At 39.9% G+C, this 15,393-nt stretch overlaps 1 protein-coding gene across 1 annotated transcript in view; it reads right to left on the minus strand.

Moving 5' to 3' along the window:
• The window catches only part of Fgf10 (fibroblast growth factor 10), an 86,312-nt gene extending 75,697 nt beyond the window's left edge, over positions 1-10,615 (minus strand). Inside the window, exon 1 of the mRNA XM_021180795.3 lies at positions 9,577-10,615. Within this exon, the coding sequence (XP_021036454.1) occupies positions 9,577-9,904 (328 nt within the window). The 5' untranslated portion in view covers positions 9,905-10,615. The remainder of the gene's footprint in view (positions 1-9,576) is intronic.
• Between the last annotated feature and the right edge of the window lie 4,778 nt (positions 10,616-15,393).

The following is a 15,393-nucleotide window of genomic DNA, read 5'->3' on the forward strand; positions in this document are numbered from 1 at the left end:
CTATGCTATCTCCTGGATGTCCTTTTATTTATTTATTTTTTACTGTGAATGTGAATGCTCCAGTGTCCTCGTCTGGGGTATTCTTACTCTTGTCTGTTCTGCCATGTCCCGCTGGAATCTCTTTCTCCTGTGATCTCATGCCATCATTCTTTCCTTGAGTTAGTCTTTGCTCCTTAGATAATTCTACCCTGCTTCTCAGCTCTGAGTATATATTGCATCCTACTATCTTTCAGTTTTTGTCTCAAGAATGAAAACTTTTAAAGGAGTAACCCAAAAGGTTGAAGCAAAGGGGCAGGAAATGAATGCAAAGAGCAGAATATCTTGATTATCCTAGAAAGCCAGATCTGTGACGTAAGATATTTAATTTTAGAAGAAATTGTTACTTTTCTCTTCCTGTCTTCCATCATGTAATCTGTCTTTATTTCTCCATGTGACCTGTTCTTCATTACCCTAAGTTTTCCTTCTTAGTCTTCTATGTTCGATGTTCAAATGTATCTACTCTTTCTTCAAACTTAGGAATATTATAAGGATTATTATAAGGATCATAATTCAAATCAAATTCCAGGTGATTTGGATGGTGCCTCAAATCATATTTCTTTAATGTTAGTGTGCTTAATTTAACAAATAACAATTAGTTGGTTTTCCTTGAAAAAATGGAAGTATTATATTCATTTAAAATATAATATCTTCTTGATGAAGATTTAATACATGACACATAATATTAAGCTGCCCATGTGTTAACTCCCATTTCTGTGACCTTAACTCAAGCCTAGCCTCAGGGTGCCTTCTTCCTGTACTTCCTTTACCCCTCCCCCTCTCCAGGACCTTCACTAGCCAAAAGGATCAGAATAGTTGCTGTGTTTCCAATCCTAGTACATACTTATTTCTCTCATACTTTTCACTATAGCATTCTCAATATTGTCCTGTTTCTGTTAACTGGGTTAATTAATGAATGATTTCTCTATTTTTATCATTATTATGTAGGAAGAAGAAGAAAAATTAATATGCTTCTTTTACTTATGACACCTTGCACAAAGCTATTCATTCCTGTCTTGCAATTTGCAACCAAACCTGTGACTTCTAAGTCTACTTTCACCCTCTGTCCATATTTAATTACATTGAATCAAAGCCCATGCTCTTTTTTTTTTTTTTTTTTAATTCCATCATTAAGGTATAGTTTCTTTAGCAAGACTTGGGTCTGAGCTTTCTTTCTGCTGATACACAGGCTATTGGTGACCTCTGTGGGATTTCTCTTATATCACAGGGTATCATTTCAGTTAATTTAACATCCACTTGAATGCCAGGAGCTGGGTTATATTTTCTTGTCAGGTCAGCCCTTTTGTAGTGCAGTGCTTCTCATTTGCCTGAACTCTATCCAGGGAGTTAAAATGTGTGTCTTCATCGCTCCAGTAAAACCCTACCCTCTTGTCGGAGCATATACCCGCATGCTTTGGGTCCTCTCGTACTTCCCCCCAGTTCCTAGAATTTTTATCACATGTTTTACACTAGCTTTCTGGCTGGTTGGATGTCTCCTGAATCTTTGTTCACCAGGCATTCATGTTGTAATCTGATTGGCATCTTCATCACTTTCCCTCCACCTCTATGCAATGGACCCTTCTAGAGATACATTCTAAAAGTAGCAAGAAAAATATGATGAGTATTGTTACTATTATTGTTACAAAAAACAATCTCCCTTTAGATGTAAATATGTAATGTGTTGCCACATTGGCCATATTATGGAGTATTAATACCAATTTCTTTAATTCTGCTGGTAAATCAGAAACAATTTAAAAAGCTTAACTTTTAGTTACTATTACAGTAACATATAAATTTGAGTAATGTATAAATAGCGAGAGTCTGTTTATAGAACAAATAATTCTAATTTAGCAGGTAGTTCCCAGAGGTGCATTCTTAGGAAAAGAATATGAATATACTTATATATGGTTGAAGATTGTAACTACTGTGCAGAGTTTCAAAATATTCCATTCCTAATAGAGATAAACTTCTCTGTATTTGCTTAAACAGAAGTACATATGTACATGTATGTATACATATATATGTACATACATACATATATACATATATTTTTCTCACCAATAACCAGAATTAATAAAGGTATTGATTCAGTTTTTTTTTAAAGCCAAATACATTTGCCAAGGCTATACAAAAGTGTTTGATAACCTTTGTGACATTCTGAACGTTGGGAGTATCAAATAGCTCCAAACCAGTAATCCTCCTACATACAGAGAAAACATTCATTCTTAAATTATCTTTTTTTTTTCCTTTATATGCGTTTAGAAGAAGGTATGGAGGCAAGAAAGATAGCAGAGGATCAAGAGCAAGTGTGAAAAATGTTAAAAGAATAGAAAACAAAACATTAGAAATGGGTATTTGGTAAGGCGTTTCCCCTGGAAACCAAACATAGAATGATGTTCAAGTAAGGGTCTTCCCTGCTTTGATGTAGGCAGAGCTTAGAAGAACCTGGCCTGGAGGCTGGGATATAGAGGAATTAGCTGGCAATTCAATAGAATGAGGCTACTGGTGATTGTTCAATTTAAACTGATGAAGTTCTTATGCATTGAAAATAAACTATCTAACAACTAAAGTATCTGTCTGGGCTTCTGGCCCTGGACATCACCTTGGGTACTAAGTGGTGATTTGTTTGTCTTTGAAGATATGCAGTAGGTTTAAGGACCTGGAAAAAAAAATAAATTAAAACCAAAAACGGAAGAGAAAATAGTGGGAGAGGTAAACTAATCAGAGTCACAGTGTTTCTAAAATAGAGTTGTCATAGGGTACCTCAAAACAGGACTATTGCAAGTAACTGAGTCTTGAGTCCAGTTGCAATACCACAGATGGCGATTCAGTCTCAACACAATAGTGAAATCTTAAGAAAAATTAAGAGCCCAACAACAATTATGCTTATCAAGAAAGTGAACATTCTAAAAGGTACCTGAAAGAAAAATACATTTTTTTCTCCTGTAGTATAATATGGCTTCTAAATAAGTCGTTTATCTTTCAGTTAACCAACACTGCAGAATTAGGTTATAATTGTAGTGGAATTATTGGGTTTGTCTAGATAAATTTAATTATTTAAAGTTTAGGGTACCTCAGCTTAATCAAGACATTACCTTCTATTAAGCTTAGTTGGGTAATAAATTAACATTTCTGTCACATCATTCATTGCAGAAAGCATGCCAAACATCTGAAAGTTCCTCATTAATGATAATACACATACTGACAGGTTAGGTATAGGTAAAGGTAGACAGATTTAGGCAGAAGAATTATTAGGTGAGCTATACAATGAGGTAATGCTGTACTGCTGGCACTATGAATCTATCAAATGGTAATTGGATGCACGTGTTAGCAGCAGTAAAAAGTCACTGTCCAGTTATCCACCTTACATGGGAATCTACTCTGAGTGTCTTCTTTGATTTATTGTTCCAATTAGAACACAATGTTCAAAGAAAGAACACAAGTGACCTGATTTAAAGGCAAGGAGCCCTGGCAGCCATTATTTTGTGGGTTATCTGGCTCCCTGGAAGATATTGTGAATGTTTCTATTAACTTAAAAAAAAAGTGGTTAAAATTAAGTTCTCAATTTTAAAAATATACTATGTAATATCAAAATTTTGTATCCATCAATCCAGAATCAGAGTATCACTGGTGGATCTTAAGATTCGGATAGATTCGGATATATTTCCTTCTTCTAACTTTAATGACACAGTTTTTTATGATATTTTTGGTTGTATTCACTGCTGGTTCAGGTGAAAGTAATATTAGGAGAAGACGTGCTGATATTAGAAAGTCAACACCCTAAATCTGAAAAAAAAAAAAAGATTTAAAATATTTTCAAGTGGTAAATAAAAAAGATCTTAAGTAATTGTAATATACCTTGTAATGTTTAGATACATTTGTAAAATAGTACTTGAAACAAAATGAAGCTTGTTATATCTCTGAACTGTTAGAAAAAAAAACTGTATTAAAATTAAATGAACAGCAATCTGTAGTTCACCTCCCTGGAAAATAACAGGAGGTTTTTAACTTCTTCAAGGCAAATGCTAATATTTTACTTACTTATATTAAGCAAACATCAACTATTAATGTTGACAAATGTTGGAGCCTTCATAGTAAAACTGTCATTTGAATTACTATTCACTGCAAAGTTCAGAGAATTACTGTTAAAATAGATTAAAATCATCTTGAATACTCATGTATTCTCCCGTTCTTTGGGAGGATAATAAACATAATTTGCACTATAATTTTTGATAAGCATTTAAGACATTAAGACTTGGGGAAAGATGCAGATATCCATAGGCAGGTCGTAAATGTGAGGAACCTAAGTTCCATTTCAAATGAGCTGCCAACCTTTCCCCCTACATTTTAGTTTGTGGAGAGCTTAGACATTTGGATAATAAATGGGTTTTTCCTCTGAACATTAAGGTAATTGTATAGGAATTCAAAGTATCTATTCATGTTCATTGCAAGCTATTTAATTTCTAAAGAAACACTAGAGTAAGAGTTTATGTGTAAATTGAATAGTGACAGTAGAAAAAATGTGCAGACAATGGGCTTTGATTTCATAGGACCCTTCTTTTTCAAAAACTTATGTGTTTAAATATCATTTTGGAAACATGTGCTTTTAACAAATGCACTGTACCTTGAGGTACCAGGTTATTGAACTTGCCAAGACCTAGGGATTGGTACCTAAATTCTCCTCCTCCAATACCAGCATGTTATTCCAGCCAACTGGTTTGTTGGGTTCTTCTAGTAGTGGTTATAAATCAGATTTATGAAGAGGAAACTCTCCAATTGTGCATTTTAATGGATTTATGATAACGCCATCAAAGTGGAGGGTCCACATGGTACGGACGCAGTAAAGGTGATAAGGCGGTGTCATGCAAACATTAAATACAGTGCCTTCTACCTTCATAAATCCTCCATGCTGATGATTAAACATTTCTGGTTATAAATTTTGCAAGCAAATTCTAGAAAGAACCACAATTGTAAATAAGACACCAGCGGAAGCCATAAACTGCTCATAGGATTCCCCACACACACACACACACTCCAGAAAACTCTTGAGCATGGATTATGAGGCAATACTGTCCTTCCTTCTTTCCTCCACTCTTTCTTAAGCTTCATTCAATAATAAACTTTATTCCTGACTAAAGAGTAATAATACAAGCCTTTAGGGTTTCTTCTGCCATTACAACCTACCATTTTTAAGTGGCAGAGTATCTGTTTGATTTGCCCACTCACTTTACAACATTCTTACTATCTCCAGCTTTGAGTCTCTATTATGTCACTCTTTGTAGAGTCAGTCCTCTGTTAGAGGTTCCTGCAACAGCCTAAGCTCCCGTAGGTATTTACAATCAAATTATTTTATTGCACATGGGAACAATTAAGCATTTGGCCCTCAGCTGTAAACAATTACTATATACAATGACATTCATGGGTTTTCTTAAATAGTCATGTATTCCTAATGACCTCTGTTAACATAAGTGAGATTGATGTATGTGTGCTTTGTGTGTGTCCATGAGCAATTAAATTCTCAAACATAATATCAGGACAGAGCCCTGACCTGAAGGATACAGTGACAGTGTCTGGTACCACGTGGCTGTCTGCAATGATTGTCTTTTAACGTTCACTTTATCCCCATGGTCCTTTTACTTCTCTTCCAGTGAAGTTGGAAATGGGTTAGTGTTCACAGCAAAAGACAATGTGAGTTTTAGATGACTTGTTTGTAGGAGATTTGGAGTGTCTTGGTCTAATAAACTGAGAGCTACAGCATCCAAGGAGGGATAATTAGATGGGGGTGGATTCCTGCTATGCTTTCATCAGTTTGTAGTTGATTTGAAAAGTCCACTTAATCCAACCTTAGTTTTCATCCTTTCTAATGTGTTTAATTTTATCTAAGTTATGGACCATTGTAAGGATGGAGTGTCATGAAAAGATGGACTGCATGCTATATTGTCCTTGTCTCTCTCTTTCCCTCTTTCTCTCAGGAAAGCCCATAAGCTCTGGGACTCTGTATTGGGAACATCTATTTAGTTGTCTCTAGTTTCAGGATAGATTTCCCTTTTGCTAGATTCTTCTTTTCTTCATGTGACAACCATGGGAGAAACTCACAGCTGCTTAACTCATGTTCAGAAATAAGTCAAGCAGTCTCATTTGCAAAGGGACCTAACAGCTGTATCCAGCCTTTCTAGGAGGTCAGACCTAGAGCTGAGTGGTAATGTTTCAAGGGCAAAGCTCTCGATGTAAGGAATGATAAAACAAAACCTAAATGAGCCTGCACATATCTAGTGACAGACATGCCATAGCTATTCTCAATTATTCAAGCTTTCTCAGTCTTCCAGCAGGAGAAACATAATTCACCCCTACTCTCTTTATTCTACTTCCATACAATAGCAAAGAGCAAAGAAAATATACACCCCTGCCGCTTTTCTAAAGGAAAATAAAATCTATAGTAATCACTCAATTGGAGAAGAGTTTCTTTAACACATGTTGAAACTTCAGAACTATTCAAAACAGGGTGTTAGCTTTGGAGGAAGAAGTTAAAAATCTTTTTTTTTTTTTATACTTATGAGTGAGTGCCTTTCTTACCCTTTGTTAGCATTTTGCTGGCAATGAGCCAGTGAAACAGCTGTTCAATTATCCAAGGCATCACAAACATATAGGCCCTTAGGTAAGCTGTGATGGTATTCTAGCAGCAATAACACTGGGGTCAAATGTAACCCCCCCAAAAAAAAGTCTTAAAATAAGCAAACCCCAAAAGAACAGCTTTGTGTACTGGGACTAATTAATATCTTGTTTAGGGAAATGGTACTGAAATGTGGTTTTAGACAAGGAACTAACACTCTTCAGAGATTAGATATCCTAATATTTAACAGGCTACTATTTGGTGGGCTGACTAGCTGGCTACCCCTGTGGGTGTGGCAAATGTTCCTTACGTGCAATTATGGAATCTTTAAGCAACATCTTAATGATACCATGTATTTCAGCTGAATCAGCCCAGCTGGAGATGATAGCAGCATTCTGATTACTAGGCCACATGTGAAATTAAGGCCTCCTCAATCTGTAGTTTTTCACTTGCTATGTTTTGATACACATGTTCTTGGAAAGCTTAAATTAGTTATGGTCTGGCAATATTTAGCAATATAACCACCCTGCTTCCCTTTTAAACCATTAATTAAGACAGTCTTCTTATATTATATATTTGGCTTATAATTTCCAAAGAGAGTATTAGTAATTAGTATATGTTATCCCACAAAAAAAAAGATAATGTCTAATTTAAAAAAAAAAATGTTAGGGTGGAAATGTGCTGCCCTTGTTTATGCAATAAAAGTTGCATAATTTTCTCATTTGGGATAGTTCATATTGTAAAAATAAAACTCAATGTGTTCCCCGGGAGTCATTTTGCTAAGTAGTTCATGGCACAGGAATCAATATTTTACAAAATAGTCATTTAAGTATCATCAACAAAAATAGCTGCAGGTTGATCATTACACCACATTTTAAAAACCCATTTAAAACAGAGCAACAACAAGTGAGTTCATATCAAAATATTAAAAAGAAGGAAGTAACCTAAAGATCAAAACTTAGAAAGTTTATTCCATTTCTTCATGTCTTCCATATGAACTAAAGGAAATCAGCCCATGGGGATTAAACAGACAAACAAAAACAAACAAACAAACAAACCCCTGCAATTCTGAGGTTTGTCCTTCCTTAACTGGGTACCACCACCCAATTCTGCTTTAGAAGTATTAAATTAGGTAATCAAACCATAAAAGTTATCTATAGGATCTATCACACTCAGATGGCAACAGACTTTCAAGGAGAAGCAACCCTCCTGACTACTACCATTTCTGCTACTTCCTGAGCATCGGAACGAGACACATAGGTGTGTGTAACAAGGGATTTAATATTTCCAATACTAAACTTAACATAGACTACCTTCAAATGCTTCTGCCAATGTATTGCTCATAAACACACTGCTAATTTTAACAAGCCATCAGGATAGCAGCTAGTGAAGATCAGCAAAAGTTCATGTTGGGTGGTTGTGAGTCCTCGGAGAAGAAAACTGAAGTCTTAATTCCTGTAATCTTTATTGAAAAATAAAATGCTTAATTCTGCTCATCTGTCACTTTCATCAGGACCTGATACACTCTGAGTCAAAACTTAGGAAATGGATGACTCACATATTTAAGTTTGCTGGCCAATATATACTCAGAATCCCCAAAGAACTAACACAAAAAGTTCCCCTTGAAAGGTGACCTGGAATTTACCAAAGAGATAAAGCCAATCGGTCATTAAAGATGTTTAAATGTCATTGTCTACTGTCTTCAGTGTGCCATTACATAGCCTTGGGATCCTTTCAAATAACAATCAGTGGAGGATGAATAAGTCTCAGCACTTGAAAGTAACCAGGAAAGGAAGCCAGCAGAATAATCTGGCTTGGCTAGCTTGATTCAAGAAGAGACATGGTACCCACCCCTTCTCTCCCCATTCTTCCTCCCCTTTCAGCCCCCTAGCTCCCCACCCCCACCCCCACAAGACAGAACGAAAAGAAAGACCAGAGAGAAAGGAAAAAAGGAGAGAAAGAGATCCAAGGATCCCCTGCAGAATGTGTGCTGGGGAGACCAACCTCGCCCTATGGGATACAGCCTTGGAAACAGACTTGGGCTTTTACTTTGAAAATAAAAGGATGACAATGAAATTTGTGTGAGGTCTGCGTGAATCCAGTCCCAGATGTTTACAATGCTGTAGTACTATGCCTCTGCAATATGAGAGGTTTCAGAAGAAACAGTACAACAAGACACCACAAAGCAGCGCATATGCTATTGACAATGCAGACATGAGCGTCATGTTACCAAGAGAAGGCAGGCAGGAGACAAATAGCAGCGGTGCTGCCCGAAAGACCAACTTCATGGACTGCAATCACTCAAACCGAAATGAAGGACCCAAAAGGAGGGGGTTAAAAAAAAAAAGTCAAAACCTGGGAAAATAAACTCTTTGGCCTCTATCTAGAAATGGTGGGGCTTTTGCTGGGGACCAGGGGACAGTGGAAGTGACTTTTCTTCCTTAAAGTTCCCATAAAGCTCCCATAATTGACACTGGATAATTATTTTCAGCTTGAGGAGTCTTTCCCAAAAACTCTTAAGATTGCCAGCGAAAAGAAACAAAATGTGTTTACTTGAGCCATTTCCAGAAGGGAGGGAAAGGAGACCTCTGGGTGAGATGGGGGAAGGTATTGGAGACAGAATGGGGCATCTCCTAGCAGCAGCAACTGTACAGCACCGGGAGTGATCCTGTGAGTGACAAACTAGAGAGAATTAGGGAATCAAGGTTGCAAGGGATGTGGAGGAGGCTTGCATGGTGGAGGAAATGCTGCGCACAATGTATACTCGGGAGGGGGCTGATTTAGTGTGAAAGTATTCCACTTCATCATTTTACAGGGGTTGGGGACATAAATATTTAGCTGGCCACATCTGGAACAGATTCTGTCCCCCCCTCCCCGCGTGGGGTGGGGGTGGATAATTGGAAGGAGAGGAGCACGCATTTGTTACTTACTGTACGGACAGTCTTCATTCTTGGTCCCGCTGACCTTGCCGTTTTTCTCAATCGTGAGAAAGTACTTGGTGAAGGAGAACAACCTTCTCCAGCGGACATCTCCTTGGAGGTGATTGTAGCTCCGCACATGCCTTCCCGCACTGGAAGGAGAGGAGAAGGACGAGGAGGAAGAAGAGCAGTTGGTGGCCTCCGGTGACACCATGTCCTGACCAAGAGCTTGGCAGGTGACAGGGACCGAAGACACCAAGAAGAGCAACAAGAAGCAGCAACAGCAGCCCGGCAGGTGGGGAAAGGCTGAGGCACAATGTGTCAGTATCCATTTCCACATTGTACTGAAACTCTCGGCACTGGAAATTGTCTCATCAGAAGGAACATACTGGAAGGGTAAGACCTGGTGCGAGGCAAAGAGACAGCTGAAGGTGGTGGCTACTGGTTAGCTCCCTCTGGGTACGGATCTGGCCAGAAGCGAGTGCACCAACATCCATAACTCCTAGGAAGGACCGGCTGCCTGTCCTCGCTCCGTCCTCGGATCCGCTGCCTGCGTCTCTCCAGTCTCAGGGTGAACAGTGGACGTGGGTGGCCGCGGCAGTAGGAACTGGTGGTGTCGGTCACCAGAGCTCTTCGCTCCCCCCGGGGGTTACTTTGTTCTCTTCTTCACTCCTTTCTTCACCATGTTAGATGCAAAAGAGGTCTGAAAAACAGATGACAGGACGGTGAACAAAACCCAAAGTGGGTGGGGTGGGGGTGCAGGAAGACATCTGCGCCCCTCTGCGGTTGGCACCTTCTGGTCCTTCTCTGCAGAGTCCCAGCCTGCTGGCCACTTAAAAAGTGTGTCTCTTTGGAGTTGTCAGAACTGGAGGCAGCTGCCCAGGCGCTGTTGTCTTCTCCTTCCTTTCTCTTTTTGGTGGTGCCTGTGATGTGAAGTCTTCCGAAAGCCACTTCTTGTTTGGGGGGCGGCTGGCGGCTGGTGTTTTGTTTGGCCCTTCTCTCCACCTCCAAGTCCCTTGGAAAGCCGCTTGTAAACAGGTTGAAGCCTGGAGTCTAAATGTCAGTGCTTTTCAGCCAGAGGTGGGCTCTGCCTCTGCTGGTCAAACCTCATTTGCAGGGGTGGAGAAGGGGGGGAGGGGGTCAAACGGCGGTGGGACATCTGAAACCCTAAGCTGCTGGGAACGCCAGAGAAAAGGGAGGGGGGAAGGGACCGGGGAGGGGGCGGGGGGATCTTGGGCGAGAGGAGTGCGCGATGCCTTTGCTCTGAGCTGGGGGCTGCGGGTCCCTTCCTCGCCGCCTCCGTGGGCGCAGCCGCCCCGCAGCCTGCAGCTCTTGCTAATTGCAGCTCCGGCGTCCTGTGCTCGCAGCGCTGGCCACCAGCGCGAGCTGTCCGCGTGCTTTCCGAATTTTGCTGCCCTCCGGCGGGAACCACTCCCCTCCCCTACAGGGAGCCCCTTGCTCACTTGTTTTCCACTGTAGTTTCCTTCCTTCCTTCCTTCCTTCCTTCCTTCCTTCCTTCCTTCCTTCCTTCCTTCCTTCCTTCCTTCTTTCCTTCCTTTCTTCCTTTTCTTTCTTTTTTCTTTCTTTTCTTTTTTCCCTTTTGGCCGCGAAAATAGAGTTTGGAGCTTGGCTTTTGTGTGTGAATGTGTTTCTGCCTTCCAGATCCCAGAAGCAGGGAAGAGGGCTGGGGAGAAGGCAGAAGAGGATGCTCTGGGCAAACTCTCTCCAAGAGCAGATTATAAACTGATAGAAGCTAAAGTCGAGAAGGGAGACATAATGAGCTAGCTTCGTTTCCTCCTCTCCTGCCAGCTTCCAAGGAGGTCTCGGGTTTTAATGAATCACTGATTTCTCGCTTCCGTTGCTGAAGTAAAAAGTTCACACTTTGGCCCTCTCTGTCTTTTTAAGCTCAGGGAGATTTATCGTCACCCTTAAACATAGCCTCTCTCTTGGCGCAAATGAAATCAGGGACCCAGGTTACTGATTTCTAATTGGTAACACGAGTCCTTTACAGAATCACGCATGGACTTCAAAGCCTACGCACTTTCCTGCGATCGCAGATTTTATCACAGAGTTTGACCAAATCCCCTGCTGCCTGTTTTTTTTTCCTCTATGCAATTTCCTTTGCATTTTACCATAAAGAGGAGGTCCCCGCCCATCTTCAAACTTAATGTTTAAAGGGCTCTACTTTACAATGCAGCTTCACTACCTACCGACCTTTCACAAACACTCTTGTGCACACCAACCCCCAACCCTACCTCTGCTCTCAGAAACAAACTTTCAACCCAGACACAGACAGAAGTCAGCACAAGACCAGGAAACTATAGCCCAAAACAAAAAGGCACCAGAAGGAAACATTGTAATAACCCATTCCTACCTGAGTATGATACAGTTCTGAGTACCGGAAGATCATTTCCTTAAGAAAATATCTAAACTAGGGAACGACTGGCTGGAAGGATTGCACGAACATATATTACTCTGTTGTGGGAGGCAGGTCGACATCTGTGTTTTGGCTAAGCAAAACAAATGGTCAATATCATAAGGTGGTGATTTCACATGATTCAACCTAAATGGCTGAGGGAGAGGCAGAGCTTTCAAGGTGAATTTGAGAGTTAGCAACTGGCATAGAGATTCAGAAACAATTTACAAAAGGAGCTTGCACACACAAGCCAGGAACCTTGTCATGCGCACTGGGTTTCCGTCTTCACTGGGAACTGGAGAAAGACAATTAAAATTCAATAGTCTTAGAGATAGACGTTGTTAATGATTCCCCAAATACATTTTAGTGGTTTGAATGCATGCTCTTCCATTTCTCTGTGTGTTCACTGCCTTTGAAATAGAACTACTTAATAATACCAGAATCGAGATTTTTAATTGCATTATTTATAACTCATTGCAATGCTCATTCAAAAGATTTCAACAACGTGACGAACATCACAGCAGATTTCTAACTTTAATATGATTAGCTGATTTCTGTAGCTATTAATTGAAAAGTTAAGCAAATAAAGAGCATGCGTCAAACAAAGTCTTGCTTCTTTAATTAAAGCATGGATATTGAAAAATGAGCCCACAGTGCTAATTTCAATTTCCTACTTCACAGTTTTATACCTGAGTAGACAAGCAAGTGAAGGGGTAGACAGTTTCTAAGGGATTTAAGTCACACCCCCAAAGAAAGAATTCAAATGTCTGAATTGACAACTCATTGAAATTACATTTTAAAAGTATGTTTGATGGAACCATACAATAAAGATTCTTTTGTGAAAAATTATGAAACACAGGAAGTAATTAGTTTGGGGTTTCTTTACACTGGATACCAACATTACTGATGCCAACTTGAGTGCTTTTTTGTTTTTTAAATTCATACCAGACACTTCTTCAGCCCAACACTCCCACTCCTCCCCAGACCCCCCACCCCCACCCTCGATCACCTTTCTTTCCAGTCAAAGCTCTTCAGATTTTCTAGCTAAAAGTTTGCCTTTAGTTCTACCTACAGTGAGGTAAAGCGCATTCTCAAAACTTTCACATTAAAATTTGCCAGCAGCAGGTGCAATGTTTTAGGGTTCCTGAGTCCTTTTGCCTCTCATCTGTACAGTGTGATGGCAGGGAGGGGGCATTTACTAAATTGCCCAAAGGAAAAGCTGACATAGCTTTTTAGATTATATCTCATTCTTCCTTTTCTTCTCTGTACTGCCTTTTTTTCTGAGGCCCAGTGGAATCCCTAAATCCCCCACCACTTTGCATTGTGAAGTCACCTCTTAGCTTAGCCCCAGAAAGCCTGAGAAAAGTTCCACAGGAAAGATGCGCTATTTAACGGAATCCAATCTCTCCCAATAGATTTGAATCACTAACATAAATGTATGAATGTAGATTATATCTCTGTAATGAGGCCTGAATCATTCTCAGTTACTTCAAAGGACTGAAATTCTACCTACCTTCCTTTTTTTTTTTTTTTTAGCTGCAATAATCAGGTCTTAATGGGTTCCTTTATTAATTGTTTCTCTGTTAAGATTGAAAGGGCAGAATAAGCTTCAGATTAGAATGGTACCCACTATTCTAAAAAGGCTGTCTGTCTCTTTCATCCGATCCTTGCAAGGCATGCTCTGTTTCTATGGCCTAAGCCTATCCAGTGATATTAGTCTAAATCTTTATTGAAAGAAAGAGAGGTAAGCTGTTGTTAAATGCGACGATTTGAGGAGTTATAAACTTTTAAAAAACAAGATTATGAGAAGAAAGCATTAAAAGACCTCTCAAATGTGGCACTTCCATGTAAACGGGGCCCCATGAAGGCCTTCTCCCAGATGCCTTAGTAGCTATGCGCTCTGAGCAGTTTATATATGAGACATGCCTTTCCTGGGCTCTTTATGTGGTCCAGCACTGTCTGTGGTTCAGTTATAAGATATATATTCTCTTATATGAGGTGGTATTGACAGTGTCAGAAAGCTGCTTCAAGTAATGCTAAATCAGGTCAAAAGTCAGCCAGGCTGTTTGACAATTACGACATGCGCAGGCCCCATTTTTTTTTTTTAAAGCCTACTGTGTAGCCCTTAGGAGTGTGTGCCTGTTTTCCTATTCACATATAGGAAATTCGAGTAGGAAGGCATTGCTTTCTGTTTGTTCTCTTCAAAGCTACAGCTAGAAAGGATAGACACAATCAACCACGTTGGAGCTCAGTACAGAACCAGTAGTTTATCATTATTGCTTTCAAATTAAGAGCTCAGAATGAAATGAAAAGAGGTTTTTAGCTCACAGAAAGTAGGAACTCAACACTTGCAAACCAGTAGGCAACCCGGCCATAGGAACTGAGCATCCCTCATTGAACTAACCAGAGTTTAGTTTAGTTTTAGTTTTCAGAGTTCTTGATTTTTTTTTTTAACATTTGCATATACATGGCAATGTCACCAACTGTCTGAATCCAAATCTATGAATGACATTAGGTTTCAAAGATAAATGTCATGCCTATAGTCTAAAGAACTTTTTGTTTGATGTTTTAGGAAATTGGGGAAGTAGCTAAGAGGGTCAGAGTGCTTACTATGTAAACATGAGGGCCTGAATTTGAATCCCTGGCATCCATACACTGGAAAGGAAAGGTATTGCTCTGGACACCAGCAATCCTGACGATGTGGGGTATCACAGGGGCGTGCTGGTTAAGAGAATGAGGTAGAGTTGGATACCAAAGGACAAGTCTTTCCCTGACCTATGTACAACTCACTATACACTTCATACAATACAGCCCGCTCACACCTTCATGCATGAACACACACAAACAGGATTGTTATTCCAGTATGTGTCTGCTTCAGTTGCAACATGGCTTTGGAAGTCAGTTTTGGAATTTTTCTTTTTCTTTTTTTCTTTTTTCTTTTTTTTTTTTTTTGGTTTTTTCGAGACAGGGTTTCTCTGTAATAGCCCTGGCTGTCCTGGAACTCACTTCTGAAGACCAGGCTGGCCTCAAACTCAGAAATCCGCCTGCCTCGGCCTCCCGAGTGCTAGGATTAAAGGCGTGCGCCACCACACCCGGCTGGAATTTTTCTTTTGTGGTGTCATGATGACCCTTGCAAAGTTTGGATGACTGGAGTATCTTTGGGTCTTTTCTGAAGTAAAGATGGTCACCCTGAAACTGGATGCTACTCTTGTACTTTATAGAATGACTGGAGTCACTCAGAATGACAAACCAGTTAGGAGTGCCTGCCACAGGCCTTACTTGTGACCCTCACCACACCCATGTACCAATTTTCTTCTTCCTCCTTTCTCTGTTTTTTCTTCTTATCATCCCCTACTTGCTCCGATAACCAGGGTTACCAGAAGGGAAGAGATAAGGAATCTTAGGAGGCTTTA

Source organism: Mus caroli, unplaced genomic scaffold (assembly GCF_978045245.1).
Source record: "Mus caroli unplaced genomic scaffold, Mus_caroli_1 scaffold_15, whole genome shotgun sequence".
NCBI lineage: Eukaryota > Metazoa > Chordata > Mammalia > Rodentia > Muridae > Mus > Mus caroli.